This window comes from Amblyomma americanum, chromosome 3 (genome assembly GCF_052857255.1).
Source record: "Amblyomma americanum isolate KBUSLIRL-KWMA chromosome 3, ASM5285725v1, whole genome shotgun sequence".
Lineage (NCBI taxonomy): Eukaryota > Metazoa > Arthropoda > Arachnida > Ixodida > Ixodidae > Amblyomma > Amblyomma americanum.
The window spans coordinates 203,397,196-203,415,379 of record NC_135499.1 but is presented as its reverse complement, the minus strand read 5'-3'; the positions used below and the strand labels follow the sequence as shown (position 1 = coordinate 203,415,379).

The 18,184-nt window shown below is 47.4% G+C and overlaps 1 protein-coding gene across 1 annotated transcript in view; it reads right to left on the bottom strand.

Moving 5' to 3' along the window:
• Nucleotides 1-18,184, bottom strand: part of LOC144124352 (sodium/nucleoside cotransporter 1-like) — a 46,721-nt gene that overhangs the window by 27,830 nt on the left and 707 nt on the right. The window contains exons 2-3 of the mRNA XM_077656983.1: nucleotides 16,556-16,738; nucleotides 6,686-7,008 (exon numbers count right to left, since the gene is read on the bottom strand). Coding sequence (XP_077513109.1) covers nucleotides 6,686-7,008; nucleotides 16,556-16,738 — 506 coding nt within the window. The remainder of the gene's footprint in view (nucleotides 1-6,685; nucleotides 7,009-16,555; nucleotides 16,739-18,184) is intronic.

The window sequence follows — 18,184 nt, the reverse complement described above, 5'->3', positions numbered from 1 at the left end:
GGGGGATTGGCCAAGGTGTAGTGGCATAAACAAGGAAATTTTCATAGGAGATTACAACAAAATTTTAGCACCAAGCGTGAATTTGAAAAATGTATCAATAAAAGCGACGGAATAATATTTAAAGTAAAATAACAGACAGCGTTTTGGTGAAAAAAGAAGAGCTCGAAGAATTTTAAAAGAATTAGCAAATCAACCTACCAGTTGCAATTATGTAATCATGGAGAATCTCACAAATTGAACCCAATGCAAATCCTTCGGTGCTTGCACCGAACGATAATAACACTGGCAGAGATAACGGGAGCCCTAACCTAGAGAAAGGAACCTCCAGGTGAATCTTCCTCTGAAGTGCGAACTGCGGACAGAAGAGCAGAAAATGGTCTACAGATTCAACTTCCCCGCATGCGTCACATAGGTCGGTCGGTGTCAACCCACACCTTTATAGATACAAATTCAAACTGGGAATCCTGCACCGCAACCGCGTCATTGATACCTCGCACAGCTTGGTTTTACACGAACGGACGTTCCAATTATATGCTAAGTGCTGATAATCAGTGGTATTTAGTAAGGGATCACGTAACCTGGCTGGTATGTGTTGGAACAGCTGAAACCTGGAAATCGACAGGAGGCTGAAATTCGGGACAGGATGTGTCACTGACCCGTCAATAGCCGACCTTGCTAAGTAATCAGCCACCTCATTTGAATGAATACCTGCATGGCCAGGGACCCAGACAAAACGGACCTCTCCAAAGTGCATGGGAGAAAATATCGCAGGAAACGGCTCAGAAAATCTTTTTGTGATGTTTCAAGGGAGACTAAAATTGACAATCAGCGAGAATAACAACGTGAGACACATGACATGGAATTTTGTGCAGGGTCAATCCACGAGCCAAAAATTATGCAAAGAATATTTATTTATTTATTCAAATACCCTAAAGGCCCTCCGGGGAGGGTATTACATAGGGGGGACACACGAAGCACTTTGACAACACTTTGCTCGAAACAGAAAAGAGAAAAAAAATACATACATCATTTTGAAGTACAGTAATAAACAATAACAGCAACACTATAGCGCAGAGAGAAAGCGTAATAATTCAAACAGTCGAGATTAAGAATACAAAAACAGCGCAGAAAGAAAAGAAAGAATGGAAAAGAAACATCTGGAAGAAGGTAGCGGTATTCGAGGGAGCACAAAAGAAGGATTACTAACTCTATAATAAAGTGGTGCACAGGTGCGTCACATTGTGATGCGAGTACGCAGCATTTTGTGAAATTTGTCTGGGTGAACTTCGGTAGCAATTGGTAGGTTATTCCAGTCAATTATGGTTCTAGGAATTAATGATTGCGCGTACAGTGATGACTGACAGACTGGCCGATTGTCTTTGTAAGGATGATCACGGCGAGGGAAGATGTGGCAAGGTGGCTGAAAGATAGGAATATAATCAGGGATGCGGACAGAATAGCTCCAGGCCAAAACCTGCGAAAAGATGCCAACTGCAGCTTTTTGGCGGCTAACGGAGGCATCGGTAGAAAGCACCGTATGATAGGGGTATGATAGGGGTATGATAGGGGAGAGAAGGCCTTTTAAAATGTTTGCCGGCATGTGTTTCGCATGAGATGGAAAGATGTGATCAAAATGGAATTCTACTGCTGCCGGCGTGTCAACAACCCACTGCAAAGAACTGAGATCAACACCAATCGGTGTTAAAAGGTTCTGCGTTAACATAATTTGTGGCATTTGATACCGTGGCCAATGATGAGAAAAGAATAAGGCCGGCTGAGATACAAAAATAGAAGTACTGACATCAGTCACTGGGTCCATCGACCTGAGGAAAGTTCGCACCGTCAGTATTTGAAGGCGGGAACTTAGATCAGGGATACGGGCTTCCAGATAAAGTAGGGTGTTTGAAACTAATTTTGGGAGACCAACGCAGCGACGTAGAGCGCGCCTTTCCAGTAATATTAAGGGTTGAATCTTGTAGCTTGCGCTACCAGAGAACAGAATGCAACCAAATTCAAGTATATAGGTCTCACATAGGCTTTGTATAGTATATATAGAATATATATGACGTAACTTTCCTCTTCCTCTTCGCTAATTATGGAAAATATGCATATTTTCCATAATGTCGTACCAACTAGCCCCTCACCGCACTCTTCTAGATTTCATCTCTTCGCTAAACCTGCTTTAATAAAACGTTTCAAGGCGTAAACTAAAATACGAAGCCTCGATTTGGCGTGCTGGCGTGTTCTCTGAGTCTGGCATTGATACATATTCCGGTTTGTTCATTATATCGCTGACCGCACGAATGTGGTCCTTTGTAAACTACTTCCTTGTCCCACTCAACAGTCACACTTCGTGCACAGTCCAGCATGGTGAAAGGTGACCTTCTGTTTTCTTGGAGTTAATATTTGCGCAGTGCCGCCATTTTCTTAGGGGCAGAAAAGACGACTGCAACACCGTGCCTGCTCGTATTCTTAAAAGGTGATGCGGTACTTCAACAAAGAGTACTGCGCACACAGAGACAGGGACGAGAAGGCAACACAACAAGCGGTACTTCGATGATGTACTGAAGTACAATAGCTACACACTGGACAAGCGACTCACTGGACAAAGCGGAATATGCATTAGTACCAGACTCGGACAGCACGACAACACGTGTGAACAGAACACCTGTGAACAGAACAAAAGCCCTGCAATATGGCTTTCCGCTCTCATTGTTGTAAAAAATGCCAGCCTCGCTTTTCTAACACCACCATCCCAGCTCGCGCGGAAAGGTAGCTTATCGAAGCATAACAAATAAGGGCTGCTGGAAGAAAAAAACTTGTCAGCAGCGCATACATCGCTCTTTCGGATAGGGAATTTGAATGGTTGGGGATATCGCGCTGATCTCAAGAAAAGGGGTTCCCCTTTGTGTTTTTTTTTGTAGTTTTTTACGTAACCTTATGCCTCAGTATCACAGCTAGGTTTCTGTGTATACAAAGAAAGCTTTTTCCGGAGTAATAAAATCAGCTTAGACTGCACGCTTCGTCTGTCTAGTCTTTCCTTTGTGTCCGTCTTCATGTTTCGGAACCAGTCCGATGCAGTTTCCTGCAAAGTGCCAAATTAACGAGACATCTGCTTTTCGGGAAAGCCTTTTTCAAGAATAATGCTTCAGAATGCCTTGAAATGTACATTTTCGTTATGCTGTAAGTCAAGCCCACAAAAGACAGCTTGAAAACTTTCCGCCTTAAGATCTGTCCCAGTGCTATAAATCACAGCTAGATAAGAAGCAGGGATACCCTTATCGACGAAAACCCCTAAAACAAAGGGAACGGAATAAGAGAGCCCCTCGCGTCAGATAACTCCCGTCAGTTTCGAGGATTTTTGTCCAAGATCTTGCTGTAATCCCGCTGTGAAAGCAGTTCGCATCCGGTTGTGAGATACTAATGGAAAGAGATATATAATGACAAAAAGTTCACACACGTAAGCCATATTACGGCCTAGATCACCTCGACTTCTAGAATGGGGCTTTATAGAATAGAGAATGGAACCTTTCATCTAGCATTAAGAGCTCATAACTAATGAAACAAGCAGCACTGCGAAGACCCAAGATGATGGCTGAGCTTTAGAACACAGCTCATGCCATGTATATGCTAAAAATGGGTTCACAACAAATATTATCTCATTCATGATCACGGGGCGTCAGAGAAGGAAGCGTAACTGCTATACACGTCAAAAACATATACGGCGGCGGAAGCCAAAGAGAGAAAAAAAAAGAAAACATATGCGACGGTAACAGGGTCTTTGAGCAGGAGGGCATCGACATGGCCGAAGACTATCCCAATGACCAAAACAAAGTGTGAGCTCTCTTACCCAAAAACGCCCAATAATAATAAATTGTTTTTTGGGGGGAAAGGAAATGGCGCAGTACCTGTCTCATATATCGTTGGACACTTGAACCGCGCCGTAAGGGAAGGGATAAAGGAGGGAGTGAAAGAAGAAAGGAAGAAGGAGGTTCCGTAGTGGAGGGCTCCGGAATAATTTCGACCACCTGGGGATCTTTAACGTGCACTGACATCGCACAGCAGACGGGCGCCTTAGCGTTTTTCCTCCATAAAAACGCAGCCGCCGCGGTCGGGTTCGAACCCGGGAACTCCGGATCAGTAGTCGAGCGCCCTAACCACTGAGCCACCGCGGCGGGGCCCAAAAACGCCCAAGCATTGAAATTTCGGCGAATGATAAACAACCTGAGGCAGCCGAAATTAATAAGGTGTCCGCTTCCCCATAACCAATGGAAGGAACTAAGCATATAATATCTTATACCATTATTTGTTCTTTTTTCTTTCTATATTGCAGTAGTGAGTTCTCTGTTGTTGGCAGCTACAATATTTTGTAATCAGAACATGGTGGCGAAGAGAGAAGCGCCCAGGTGCCAAGCGTAAAAATCGTATTTGAAGAAAACTTCCCGTAGCGCATCTGGAACTCGTGTTCTCGGCAAACCGCACCAAGTCTCAGCGATAGAGCGTCAACTGGATGTCGTGTTCTTCCAGAAAACCGATTTGTGCACTCGTCGAGAACAAGGTAAGCTGGGACAACGGCGGAAAATGAGATGGCGCGAAACATCCCAGTGACGTCACGGTCAAGGAAACGTTGTAGTGTCTGCAACTGCCATTTATATCACCTGAAAGTAGCTCGTACACATCTCCGTTAGCGTCGCACTGACAGCTTTTAGGTCTACAATATATGGAGATTGCTTATGCCTCTTGTAAGGCCTAGATTAATTTTGTCTGTGCCTCATTCATTGCCCTGGAGTTATCGGTGAGACATGCCTGCGCTGCTGTCGCCTACGAAGAAACAGCGGTGTTGCCAGCGCTAAACACCACGCTAATCCGATAACTTGAAGCATCCATTCAGTTGAATATAATGGACTATTCCAATCTGCAATCCGGAGCAAGTTTTCTTGTTCTGCAAAACGGAAGAGTGTGTTGCAAGGTCCTGAGTTCTCTCTGGACCGCGAAGAAAATCTTGCTCATCCGCGAATACAGCTGCTCTGGATCGCCGTTCGGAATACGGCGTTAAGTTCCACATGAGCAAGTTCGGATCGAATGAATATTGAATTCTGGATCTATTACCGACGCCATAGTGCGCTTCAGAATCATACAGTAAACAAGAACAGTGCTGACGCGTTGCAGCTAGCGAATGACTAAATATGTCGTTTCGTCTTATAACCAATCGAGTTTTTACCTGGCACCATATATATTTAGAGCGCTAAGCAGGAGACTAGTAGTTGCGTCTACATCTGCCGATTTCCAGCCCGAGGGTTGAACGAGGTTACAAATCATGAACGCAAAAGTTGAGCGCGTGCCTTCAACTGGCACCGACGAAACCCTGCTACCATGAGACTAGCATGATTTGCCAGCTTGTCAAGCTTGTACGCCTTCCTCTCCCACGCAATGTTTCAGTTGCCACTGCGCTATCATTTACACTCGCATGAACATACTGATGCACACGCGAGATGCGGCGAAAACACGTATATCAATAACCTCAGCACTGACCGAAACTTATGGCAAAACAAAAAAAACTGACGCCGACAGCAACGCCGGAAACTTGAATATAAAAACAAATTGTGAGATCATTTAAGTGTGCCTTTGGAATTCGCTGTCATAAGATTGCGGATTGATGGACAAGAATCGGCCGACTCTTCTCAAGCGTCGCATTTTGATTTCAATTTTTGCCGAGTTCATTCTTACGCCTATTTGCCATTCATCAGCACGTACTTTCGAACCGAAACGAGTGAGTGGCGTTTCTTGTCACCTGCCACCCCTGTCATCAACGCTGCAAGTTACGAATAATAGAAGTGAAAAATAATGATTTCTTCGATGCATTTCAAGCGCAAAACGACAAGGATATGATAACGACGGGACGCTCCGGGCGCTGCATTTAAAGTGAACGCTTATCGAAAAAAAAAAAGGCGAATCTCGCTCAGAACACGGCAAACAAAGCAGGCAAGCAAATACAAAACCGACCTGGCCTTCCTCTTTTCGCGTTGGGAAAAGGAGAGGTGATTCGGTGAACGATTCGTTCGAAGGTACGGGCCAAGTTCTCGCTTTGGCTTCCCGCGTACTGGCTGCAGCGCTGTTTACGGATCCTCGCGAGGCTACTGATCCGGAGTACCCGGATTCGAACCCGACCGCGGCGGCCGCGTTTCGATGGAGCTAGCGACACGAAAAAGGCGCACGTGTGGCTCTGCGTTGTGTGTCAGTGCACGTTAAAGATCCCCAGGTGGTGGAAATTATTCCGGAGACCTCCACTACAGAAATACTTGCTGTTGGGCTAGTTGGTTCATCATAAAGTTGAATGGCGCAAGGAACGAACACAGGAAGACACAGAGACAAAGAGCTCCACTATGTCCCCTCTTTCTTCATATCTTCTTTCACTCCCTCTTCGATCCCTTCCCTTATGGCGCGGTTCGGGTGCCCACCGAGATAGGTGAGACAGTTATTGCGTCATTTCCTTTCCTCAAAAACCAATTTTGAATTTTCAGCCCTCCACTACGGCACCACTTTCTCCCTTTCATCTCTCAGTCCCTCCTTTATCCCTTCCCTTACGGCGCTGTTCAGGTGTCCAAGGATATATGAGAGAGATACCGCGCTATTTCCTTTCCCCAAAAACCAATTATTATTATTAATAATAATTTTCATTCTTTACCAGGCTAGCATCCTCTCCAGGCCGGGCCTCCTCCTCGCGAGCGCGTCGAGGCCCGCTGCGGCGGCGACTACCGCGAGTGCGGCGTAGGCGAGTAGAGTGAGCGCCAGCAGTAGTCGGCTGCCTCCGCACCAGCCCTCGGTGCGCCCCCAGCCGTCGGCCACGCACCAGGCCAGGTACACGTGGTACAACACCGCCAGCAGGGCCTCGCTCGCGAGGTGCGCTGTGCGCCACCGCGCCGCACGACGCCGCGAGAAGGCGCGCGCCGCCGACCAGGGCAGGCTGGTCGACCCCATCAGCGCGTCACTGTGATCATAGAGCATCAGCTGCGAGGAAAGAGCGCTAGTTTAGCTTTCTAGTTATTTCGTTGGTTGGTTGGTTGCTAGCTGTTGTTTTCATAAGTCAGTTATTAAGAGAGTCTAGCAAGAATGAGCAACCTACACGTATATATATGCTGGTAGGTTGCTTATTGTTGACAACAAAGCGAGCAGAAAACGACGAGGATGAAGACGAGAAAAGAAACAAGCGCTAACTTCCAACTGAATTTTTATTCGGAACATTGAACGAAATGTATAGGAACATGATAGAATGGGAAGGAAAGGCAATAAAAACCAAGGAAAAAACAAACGGCTTACAACACCAAAGTCGAGTAGTCGGGCAGTTGGGACACAGATACCTTATCTATTTCTGCGACACGGCCACCGAAGCCGTGCTTACAGAGTCACTGCCCATTCTTTTTATCGCCAGCGCCTCAAGTACTTCTCTTGTGATCCTATTAAGATGGTAGCCAATAATGATGCATCTCTTGAAATCAGGAGCACAGTGGCCGCCGCCCTCGAAATCACAGTCACGACAGTGAATCGCACGAGTTTCACGCATCCGTACATTATTGGCATGGTCATGCAGTCGATCATTTGAACATCGTCCGCTCTGGCCAACGTAGAAGCGGCCACATGACAACGCTATCTTGTAGATGATACGCTCAATGCAATCAACATACCTGTTGGCATACCGTGTGTGACAGCCTATATTTCGAATGAATGAATGAATGAAAAACTTTATTGTATAAGGGTTATTTCTCGCAGCGTAGGTGGAGCCCTCAGTCCAGGGCCCCAGCGGCCTTTGCAGTCTTGCGAGCCCTGTCGATCAGCTTGAGCTGCTCTTCAGGCTTCGAGCTGGACAGCGCAGCCTCCCACTGCTCCGGTGTAGGTGTGTTGTTTATCGGCGCTGCCTGCATTTTCTGACAGGCCCATGTAACGTGGTAAAGCGTTGCGTGTTCACCGCATAGCGGGCATTTGTTTTCATAAGTGGATGGATAGATTTTGCTGAGTAAACTCAGATTGGGGTATCTATTAGTCTGTAGTTGTCTCCAGGCAACCGACTGCTGTTTACTAAGGTCTTTGTGGGGAGGCGGGTAGGTCCTCCGGAGGGCTCGTTGGTGTTCTAAGATGGCTCCATACCGTCTAGTGACTGCGTTCAGTTCCCCTTCGGTGCGCGCCTCCCGGTTGGCGTATGCTCGGGCATTGGCGTCCGCACATTGGTTCCCTTTGACAGCCTCATGGCCTGGTGTCCACGTGATGAAGCATCTCGTAAAAGTGATTGTCCTCGCCTTAAGTATGTGAATGGCTGCAGTGGATATGCGTCCACTGCTGTATCTTCTGCACGCCTCTTGCGAGTCTGTAATGATGTGTGCATGGGGCTCGTCACTCTGCTGGGTGATGGCGAGTGCAATTGCTGCTTCCTCAGCCTCGAGTATGTTGTTGGTTTTTATTGAGGCGCAGTTGATTTCCCTGAGCTGGTGATCCACCACGCTGGCTACCGAGCCATATCGGTGTCTGTATGTTGTTGCGTCAACATATAATACGTCTTTCGCCCCGGCGAAGCTTCTTTCATGGAATTCAGATCTTTCCTTTCTTCTCGCCTTATGTATATCTGGATGCATGTTTTTTGGAATCGGACTGATCTCAATGATCCTCCTGATTTCATTTGGAATGCTCGCTGTGCTATTGATTTCTTTCAAAGCGTCCCTCATGCCCAGCAACCGCAGCGTGTTTCTGCCTGTTGCGGACAGCATCAGTCTTGTTTTCTGCGCGATAAGGTGGGCCTCGATATGTTCTTGTACTGTGTTGTTTATGCCCAGTTTAAGGAATTTCTCCGTCGAAGTGCTGACCGGCAGTCCGAGAGCGCATTTGTATGCTTTTCTAAGAATTGCCTCCAACTGCTCCTTTTCTTGCTCGAGCGGTGTTTGGTAGGGGACGCCGTATAAGATCCTACTGACCACGAGGGCCTGTACTAGCCTACATGTGTCTTCCTCCTTCATACCTCTTCTTCTGTTGGAAATTCTTGCAATCATCCTGGTGATCTGTGCTGTGGTATTTGCTAGCTGTCTGATCGTGTGATCAATACGACGGTTGCTTTGGACCCACATGCCGAGGATCCTAACTTTCGATACTTCTGGAACCTTCGTTTCCCTTATGTAGATATCTATGGAGTTTTGCAGATCATACCCCTGTCTGTAGACTCTGAGCACCTCGGATTTTTCAGGGGAGCATGCAAGTCCACAGTGTCGGGCGTATGCGTTGACCGTGTCTGCCGCTCGCTGAAGAAGCTCTTGTTTTTCGCCTAAGGATCTCCTTGTCACCCAGATTGTGATATCATCTGCGTAGATGGCATGCCTGATTCCTTCAATTTCTTCGAGCGCCCTTGCTAAACCAATCATTGCAATATTAAAAAGCATAGGTGATAGCACAGAGCCTTGTGGTGTTCCTTTTTCTGGGGTGTTGAAGGTGTCAGTCCTGATGCCTCCTATTCCAATGGTAGCGGTTCGGTTAGTCAGAAAGGCTTTCACATAGTTGAATATTCTCTGCCCACAACCCAGTTTGCTGAGCCCCTCCAGCACAGCCCTGTGACTGACGTTGTCGAAGGCCGCTTGAAGATCGAGAGCGAGAAAGATGTTTTCTCCATATTTTGGAACGGTAGTAAGCACCTTCTCCTTGATCTGCAGGAGAACGTCCTGTGTAGATAGGTATTTTCGAAATCCAAACATAGTGTGCGGCATGAGTTCGTTGTCCTCAAGGTGGGTCTGCAACCTGTGATGCACAACTCTCTCGTACACTTTTCCCAAGCATGATGTTAAGGAAATGGGTCTAAGATTGTCCAGGTTTGGAGTCTTTCCGGACTTCGGAATCATTACTATTTCCGCATGTCTCCAGTCGTCCGGGAGGGTCCCCTGTTCCCAGTGTTTATTGATGAACTCCGTGAATCTTTTGATTGAATTGTCATCCAGATTCCTTATCATGGCATTGGTGATGCCATCCCTCCCTGGTGTTGTGTTCTTTGTGGCGGACATCACAGCGTGTCTGACTTCTTCTATGGTAAGGGGTTCGTCCAGAGCGGGATTCGTTTCGCCCGTGTATGCCAAGCTGCTGTCGGCGTATGTTGCATTGCCGATGTAACGCTGCTTGATGTTCTGTAGCATTTCCTCGTCAGTGCCTTGGAACTGGTGCGCGATCCTTTGGGTCGTCTTATGGGTTTCGGATTTTGTCGTGGTTGAGTCTATGAGAGCCCTTAGCAAGGCCCATGTCTTGGCCCAACCTAGAGTCCCCTGAAGTTCGTTGCACTTTTGGTTCCAGTCGCGCCTCGAGAGCTCCGTCGCATATTCTTCAGCTTGTCTGGTGACCTCAGCGATCTTACGCTTGAGCCGCCTATTATGCTTTTGCCTTTTCCACCTTTTTAGTAGGCCCCGTCTGGCGTCCCAAAGGTGTAAGAGATGTTTGTCCACCCCGGGTGTGTTGGTAGTGAGGGCGACCTTTCGGGTTAGTTTTCGCCAGTCTGTCTTGATTCTTGCGACCCAGCCTTCTATGTCGATGATCTCAGCGTCTTCGTGCTGTGCCCTGGATTTCCTATAGGCTTCCCAGTTTGTCAGTCTAGCCTGGCCATGTTGTCGCCTGATCGGGAGGGTTTCTATATGGATGCGCAGGATGCAGTGGTCACTGCCTAGAGTTTCGCCGTCGTTTTCCCATCTTGCGTGCCTTACCCCTTTGACAAATGATAAGTCTGGGCACGAATCTCGGTTGATGCTGTTCCCCACTCGCGTGGGTTGGGTGTGGTCAGTGATGAGGGTGAGCCTTCTACGATCAGCTTCCCTGGCTAGATCCCTGCCTTTCGGGGTTTCCCGAACATAGCCCCAACTTTTATGCCAGGCATTAAAGTCCCCCAGAATAACGATACCGTTCTTGCCTGCTGCTTCTTCTGCTTTGCCTAGCAGGTAGCTGAAATTGGCTTTCCTCTGGCTTGGCGGGCTGTACACGTTAAGTAGGAAGGTGCTTTCTTGGCTTCTCTTTTGGGTAATGATTTCTATAAGGACGTGGTCAATGTCCGTTCCGTCGATGTCGTGTCTGATTGCGGTGACTGCTTTTGCAACCAGCGTGGCGACCTTGCTTTGCCCCTGCCCCTCGTAGACGGAGTACCCCGCGAGAGTGAGTGAGCAGCCGGTTTCCTGTAGGGCGATTATGTCTGGCGGAGAGGTGCAATTTGTGATGTGTTGTTTAAGAAGACCCTGCTTTCGGCGGATCCCACGGCCGTTCGACTGCCATATTTCAAGGGTTTCCAACTTGACCGAGCGTTTACGGTTGCTCGCCATACTGGGATGGCCTGTTATAGGGTTTTCCTCTGGATTTCATGGCTGTGAATTGTACTAGACGCTCTCTATCCTTGCGCGTCTCGTCTTGGATGTTGGAGATGAGGTTGCTAAGATTTGCCAGTGCATTGTTAACAGCAACCATGGCAGTTGTAAATTCCTGGCGCCCTATAGTTGTCGCCTGAGCTTCGTCTGTTTGCGGGTTAGTGCTGTTCTGCCTTGTTCTTTGGGCCTTTAGTTCGTCTATCAGATCGTTTAGTTTCTGTCTCAGCTCGGCGTTTTCTGCCCTGAGCGTCTGAATTATTTGTCTTAGCTCTTGAACGTCCTCGTTAGCTTCCCCATTAGTGTTGTTACCTATCACTGTTTTCTCTGTGTTTGTGTTTTTTGGAGCAGTGGGAGAGGTGGGGAAAAGATGCTCTTTCCAGCTCACCCTGGTTGCTTCCTCCTTTTTTGGTGCGGTCTTCTTCTGCTCCTGCTTCTTTTTGGTTTCTGGATCCTCCCGGGTCCTGGACGCCGATCTCGACTTTGATCCTGATCTCGATGCCGATCTGGACTTGTATCTCGAACTGGAGTCCTCGCTGAACCAGCGTTTCCGGGCCCGGCCGCGTCCGCCGTTGTCTCCGCCGCCTGGTTCCTCTTTTTTTCTCGTCCGTGGTCTCGGTTTCCTGAGGCGTTCCTTGCACTCCTTTGCCCCCGTAGGATGCGCCTCCGTGCATAGCACACACCTGGGCTCGCAGGAGTGTCCGTCCTCGATCACTGGCTCGGTGCATTTAGAGCAGACGACAACGTCAGGTGTCGGGCATACGTCCGCCCTATGTCCGGCCTTTAAGCATGTATAACACACTTGCCGCGAAGATCGATAGAGGTAGCAACGTATCTCGCCGCCGTAGTAATAGACGTAGCGCGGAACGATCTTTCCCTCGAAGGTAATGACCGCGCTTTGGGATTTGCCAAGCATTCTTGCATAAAGTATTTTGACTCCTTGGGTACGTACCCGGAGATGCGATAGTAGTTCAGTTGGCGTGGTCCCGGCGTCCACTCCATGAATGACACCTTTGCACGAATTGTCCGGCGCGGCCAAGTAAGCTGTCACTGCATAGTTCTTTGCAGCAAAGCGTAGACTTGAAATACACTGCACAGCATTGGCAGTCTCCATGCTTGGCGTGCTGAGTATAGCGATGTTGGATCCGTTGTGCAGCCGTATAAGGAAGCTGCCTTCGTTGCAGATGTCTGGTTTTCCGCATGCTTTGGTTATAGCCCGGGCCATCTGATGCGTGCTCAGTTCGCTAATGTTGAGTCCATTCTTCGGTCTAAGGATGACTTTCAAGTCGTTTTTTGGCAAAGGAGGTAGCTTCTCTCGCCGAACGGGATTCCACTTGAGTTTGGGTTGGCTCAGCGCTGAATTGTCCGCCGCGTCTGTCCCGGCCTCTGGAACGGCAATCAGTCTCGAGTTCTGGTATTTGGCAGTGAACCATCCCCCGTTGTCGATTGTTCTCTTCTGCGAGAGGTCCGTAGCGTTGTCGGTAGCGTGGTCGGTAGCGTTGTCGGTAGCGTTGTTGGTAGCGTTGTCGTCGCTGTGAAAATTCTCTTCGAGCGGTGTCGTGGCTCCAACCGACTCCGCCGCGTCAGCGTCCGCCATCCTCACGGGTGCGGCGTGAGCTGTAGCAGCGTTCCTTCGGGCCGACGGCCCGACGCCGCCTAGGCTTAGCGCGGCGTTCTCTGCCTTGGATTTTCCGACGGGCAGAAAATGGCGAAATCTGGACTCACGGATGTAAAGCGGGTATCCACGGATTCCGCTTGATCAGTAGAAAGCGATGGAGTACTCCATTTTCTACAGCGTTGATGTTTGCCGGGTGTAAGGAGGCGTCGAGGCAGGAGCACTTGCGAAGGGCGTTCGCCTATATTTCGACTCCCCGACGGGTTCGCCAGTCTACAAAGTCAGCGAAGTTTACGCGGTACTGAAAGAACGACGTGTACATTAAACCTTCGAACAATCTTCATAAGACTGTGGGGCAATGAGCGGGTGTATGACAAGGCCACTGTGCTTTTTTTTTTGCTTTCTTTTCCTCAGCCACCTTATCGCAGTCATCTTATTGCTTTCTGAGGACGCCCTCAGCCACAGAACAAATCAGAGAGGCGGAGAGCCGTTTTATCGATTAATCTGCCTAGAAAAACTTTGGTCCATCAAGTGGGGGCACGATTTTCTTAGGGCATTCCACGGGCAGGTCTTCACGATGCCCCTTCATATTAGCTTGGTGGGTGCAGAAGAGAAGGGCAGCAACGCTTTCCTGCCTTGTGGTTCGTACACCCAGCACTTATGTGAACCCGACATGAACACGGCAATGTAAGGTATGAACCATCGGGAACCTCGGGAGTTAAAATAAGCGCATTCAGACCCGTGATAAATACGGCCAAAGTGCGCGACACTTTGTGTTCCAATCCCACAACATCCACTTTTAAGATTACCAAAAAGTCATCTACATACCGAAAGGCGGCGACTGCGTAAGCGCGCCTTCAGTCTCTCTGTCGCACAAAGAGATTAGATACCAGAGTCTCAAACGCCCGACTACTTGACTTTGGTGTTGAAAGCCATTTGTTTTTCTCCTTGTTCTTCATTGTCTTCCCTTCCCCCCTTACTATCATGTTCCTATATATTTCTACCAATGTTCTGAATAAAAATTCCGTTGTAAGTTAGCGCTTGTCTGTGTCTTTTCTCATCTTCGTCCTCGTCGTTTTCTGCACGATTTGTTGTCAAGAATGGATTACAAACTAGCCCCTTCTTAAGTTTGCTTATGTTTCTGCACGGATATACTCAACCGCATGCGGTGGGAAACCTGAGGGACACTTAAGATCACCTTTGATCCGTTATAAGGCGCAAGCTGTGTGTATGTCTCAAATGCATACAAATGGTAACATTGAACTCAGAATGAGTCTAGCAATTGAATGACTCATTTTGAAACAGTTTCGACGATTAGTTTTGTAGAAAAAAAAAAGAGGTACACAGTCGTACCAATGACTTCGTAAAACCGCGCCTCATTTGACCCAAAAACTACATAAACATTAACAGCGAAACAAAGACACATAGACGAGTTCTTACTAACAACTGAAAGAATTTTATTGCAGCAACGGCAATATTTACCACAGGCCACGCCCGCAACATAGGAACGTCAAAACTCAGCAGCAAGATTCTTCGCATTCTTTTCTTCGCTTGAAGAAGTGCCTATTATGAGGCAGTTGACTGGCGGAAAAGGCTCAAAAGCTCAACAACCTCAATTTCTATTTCCCGCCAAACTGGGTTGTCCAACGATATATGAGACAGATACTGCGCCATTTCCATTCCACCAAAAACCAAATGTTATTATTATTATAAACTGGGTTCGGTTGAACCGTACACCCGCGCTCGTTAAAACACGCAAAACACCAAGGAGGCCTATTAACTAAATATAAAAACACACTGAATGGCTTGTTTGATAAATAGAAAGTGTTGTCGGGATAGTTGGTGCAATACTTGTAAGCCAATGGCGTCGGCCGATCCTCATGGCCCAGTTTGCGTGAAAATGCAGTGAGTGGCAGATAAAGGGGATAGTTCCCTCCCTCCGCCGTTCCCTGCATTGCCACGCTAGCAGGGTCATGGGAATCGGCCTACGCCATAGGCTGGAAGGGGGTCGCTTGATGGGGAAAAGCCGCTTCACTCTTCAGTTGTATCCGACTATATATATATATATATATATATATATATATATATATATATATATATATATATATATATATATATATATATATATATATATATATATATATATATATATATATATATATATATATATATATATATATATATATATATATATATATATATAAGACTTGCTCTTAGTAAAGTCAACCAGTGGAATTCACGACCGCTGATGCATAACCGGTATGAGATAACTGTGCGAGAAGATTGGATGCTGATCAGTTTTACAGGAACGTGGGCAGCCTTGGCCAAAGAGCGCTATGGAAGCAGGTATTTTTCATTTGCACAAGTTTGGGTCAAAGACACATTTTTCACGCATTTCACTCCAGATAAGCCGAGCATTAGGCCACGTGAAAGCTAATACCCATCGTATCACTGGTGGGTGCCCGGTGGCACTGGCGGTTGAACCCCTCACCTCCCGCATGCGAGGCGGATGGTCAAACCACTAGGTCATCGCTGTTGCGGTTAGAATATTTTTGCTCTTAGTGACGTAACCAGTGGGGCTCGTGAATGGCACAAGCGCGAGACAGCATTCTCAGAATTCCAGCTCGACCATTTGACACATTTTCTGCGGCAGCAGCTTAGAAGCTTTTTATGTGAACTAGATATGATCAATACGGTCGAAACGAAGTCCTGTTTCTGAACGATAAGTATAATCCTTGTGCAGCTTAGGGCATCACTTTGCCGGAAGCTAGAACCTATGCCGAGACGTTCTCCCTCATCGGTCGTCAATATGATCGTCGCGAGCCGTTTTTGAGTAGGCTGTGTTCCAGTTATGCGTGCGGGCCACTGAACAATGGCGCAATAGTCCTTTCTGAACTCGTTCTCTTACCCGCCGCGGTGGCTCAGTGACTCTGTGGCTCGGTGGCTCACGGCACTCGACTACTGATCCGGAGTACCCGGATTCGAACCCGACCGCGGCGGCTGCGTTTTTATGGAGGAAAAACGCTAAGGCGCCTGTGTGCTGTGCGATGTCAGTGCACGTTAAAGGTCCCCAGGTGGTCGAAATTATTCCGGAGCCCTCCACTACGGCATCTCTCCTTCCTTTAGTCTTTCAATCCCTCTCTTATTCCTTCCCTTACGGCGCGGTTCACGTGTCCAACGATATATGAGACAGATACTGCGCCATTTCCTTTCCGCCAAAACCAATTATTATTATTATTATTATTATTATTATTATTATTATTATTATTATTATTATTATTATTATTATTATTATTATTATTATTATTATTATTATTATTATTATTATTATTATTATTATTATTATTATTATTATTATTAACTCGTTCTCTTGGGTGCCAGCAGGCGTCAGCAGCCTTGTTCTTCACCCGTACGACTGCCGCCTTACATTTGACTAAAACCAGTTGCTGGGCGAGTTCGTACTTCATGCTTTCATTCACACAGCGCGAAGGCGAACGCGGACACCACGAACCGCTGCCCCTTGACCCCGGCAGGAGCTATCCACGGGCCACGGCAGCCGAGGCTCTTCGACACTCACTCGCTCAGCCATGGTGGTCATGCTGGAGCTCGCCCTTTTGGTGTACGTAACAGTTGACTCGAAGAGGTTGAGGGGGGCTACCGGGGCTCGCCTGCTTTTGGCCCTGTCTACAGGGCTGACCAACACAGGCGCCGCTTCAGTCTCGATCGCTGTTCGTTGCGCTGCGGCCTTTTCCGACTCCACCTAAGGTAAGCATTTCGGTTAGGTTAGCTTAACGCCGTGCGGAATGATACTCGAGTTAGCATAGTGTCACTTAAGCCAGCCCAAAATGTTTATTAGAAAGCTATTTTATAGCTACAGAACCTTGCTTTTCAAGCTGGGTTATCTGACCGGGTAGATATCTTGTTCAATCTAATCCATAATAGATTTGTGTCATTCTGTTAATCCTTCAAAAAATAGCGATAGATATTATTTCATTGAAACTAAGATTTTATTTATTTATTTATTTAGAAATACTGTCAACCTTCAGTTGAGGGTCATTACAGGGAGGGATGTTATACCCCTGTCACACGGGCACTTTCGATCCTCATTGAGTCAATGCTCATCGAACTCAATGCAGATCGACGGTTGTCACACGGCCACTTTCAAGCGCAATCGAGCTCGATCCTGCTTGACTCGATGCCGATTCCTCAAGAGTGCTTGAGGTTCCAAGCACAATCGAAAACACTCTCGCTCTCATGAAGCTATAAAAATAAACACAAGTTAACAAAACCAAACAACAATTGTTGTTGTAACTGATTAAAATGTAATACAGAACATTTTTCAGGTACTATGCCTGCTTATATGCAAACATTTGAAAATAATCTCTACACCACGCTCCAAGCTTCGCCGTCAGTGTAAACAAAGATGGAGTCCTCCTGCTCGTCGGCGAGGAAACTGTGGAGCGAGCACGAGACAGCCGCTCTCATCGACTGCTGGCAGGACCGCCTAAATGATTTGCGGCGCCAGAAGAGAAACGCCACAGTCTATGCAGAAATCGCGGAGGCGTTGCGGGCCCTTGGGTTGCATCGCACAGCAGCAGAGGTGCGCCACAAAAACCAAAAACCTGGCGCAGATCCCTCCTTTATCCCTTCCCTTACGGCGCGGTTCAGGTGTCCAACGATATATGAGACAGATACTGCGCCATTTCCTTTCCCCAAAAACCAACTAAATAAAAAATTAAATAAATTAAAAAAGACACGCAATGTACCGATTTGGCTACGGATTTGGCTGCCGCTGCCCCCGACTGCACAGTGTTGCCGGACATCGCCTTGTTATGGCTGTCGGCGGAACATTTGGCGCCACCTAACACACATGAGGGAAACTTCTCAATGAGCATTGAAAATGGCCGTGTAGCACCGGATGTTTCGAGCGTGCTCGAAAATCTCGATGCAGATCGAGCTCAATGAGGATCGAAAGTGCCCGTGTGACAGGGGTATTACACATAACGTTCATACAATAAAGAGCCAGATACAAAAGGCACTGTAGCGCATGCACTGTAGCGCATGCACTGTAGTGCATGCACATGCACTACAGTGTCCTGCGGATACAACACGGGATAGGATATACAGACTATAAAACACGTATTCAAATGTTCAGCCATCTGCCGCAAGCACACGAACAGAAAAAAAAACAGAATAAAAACACTTT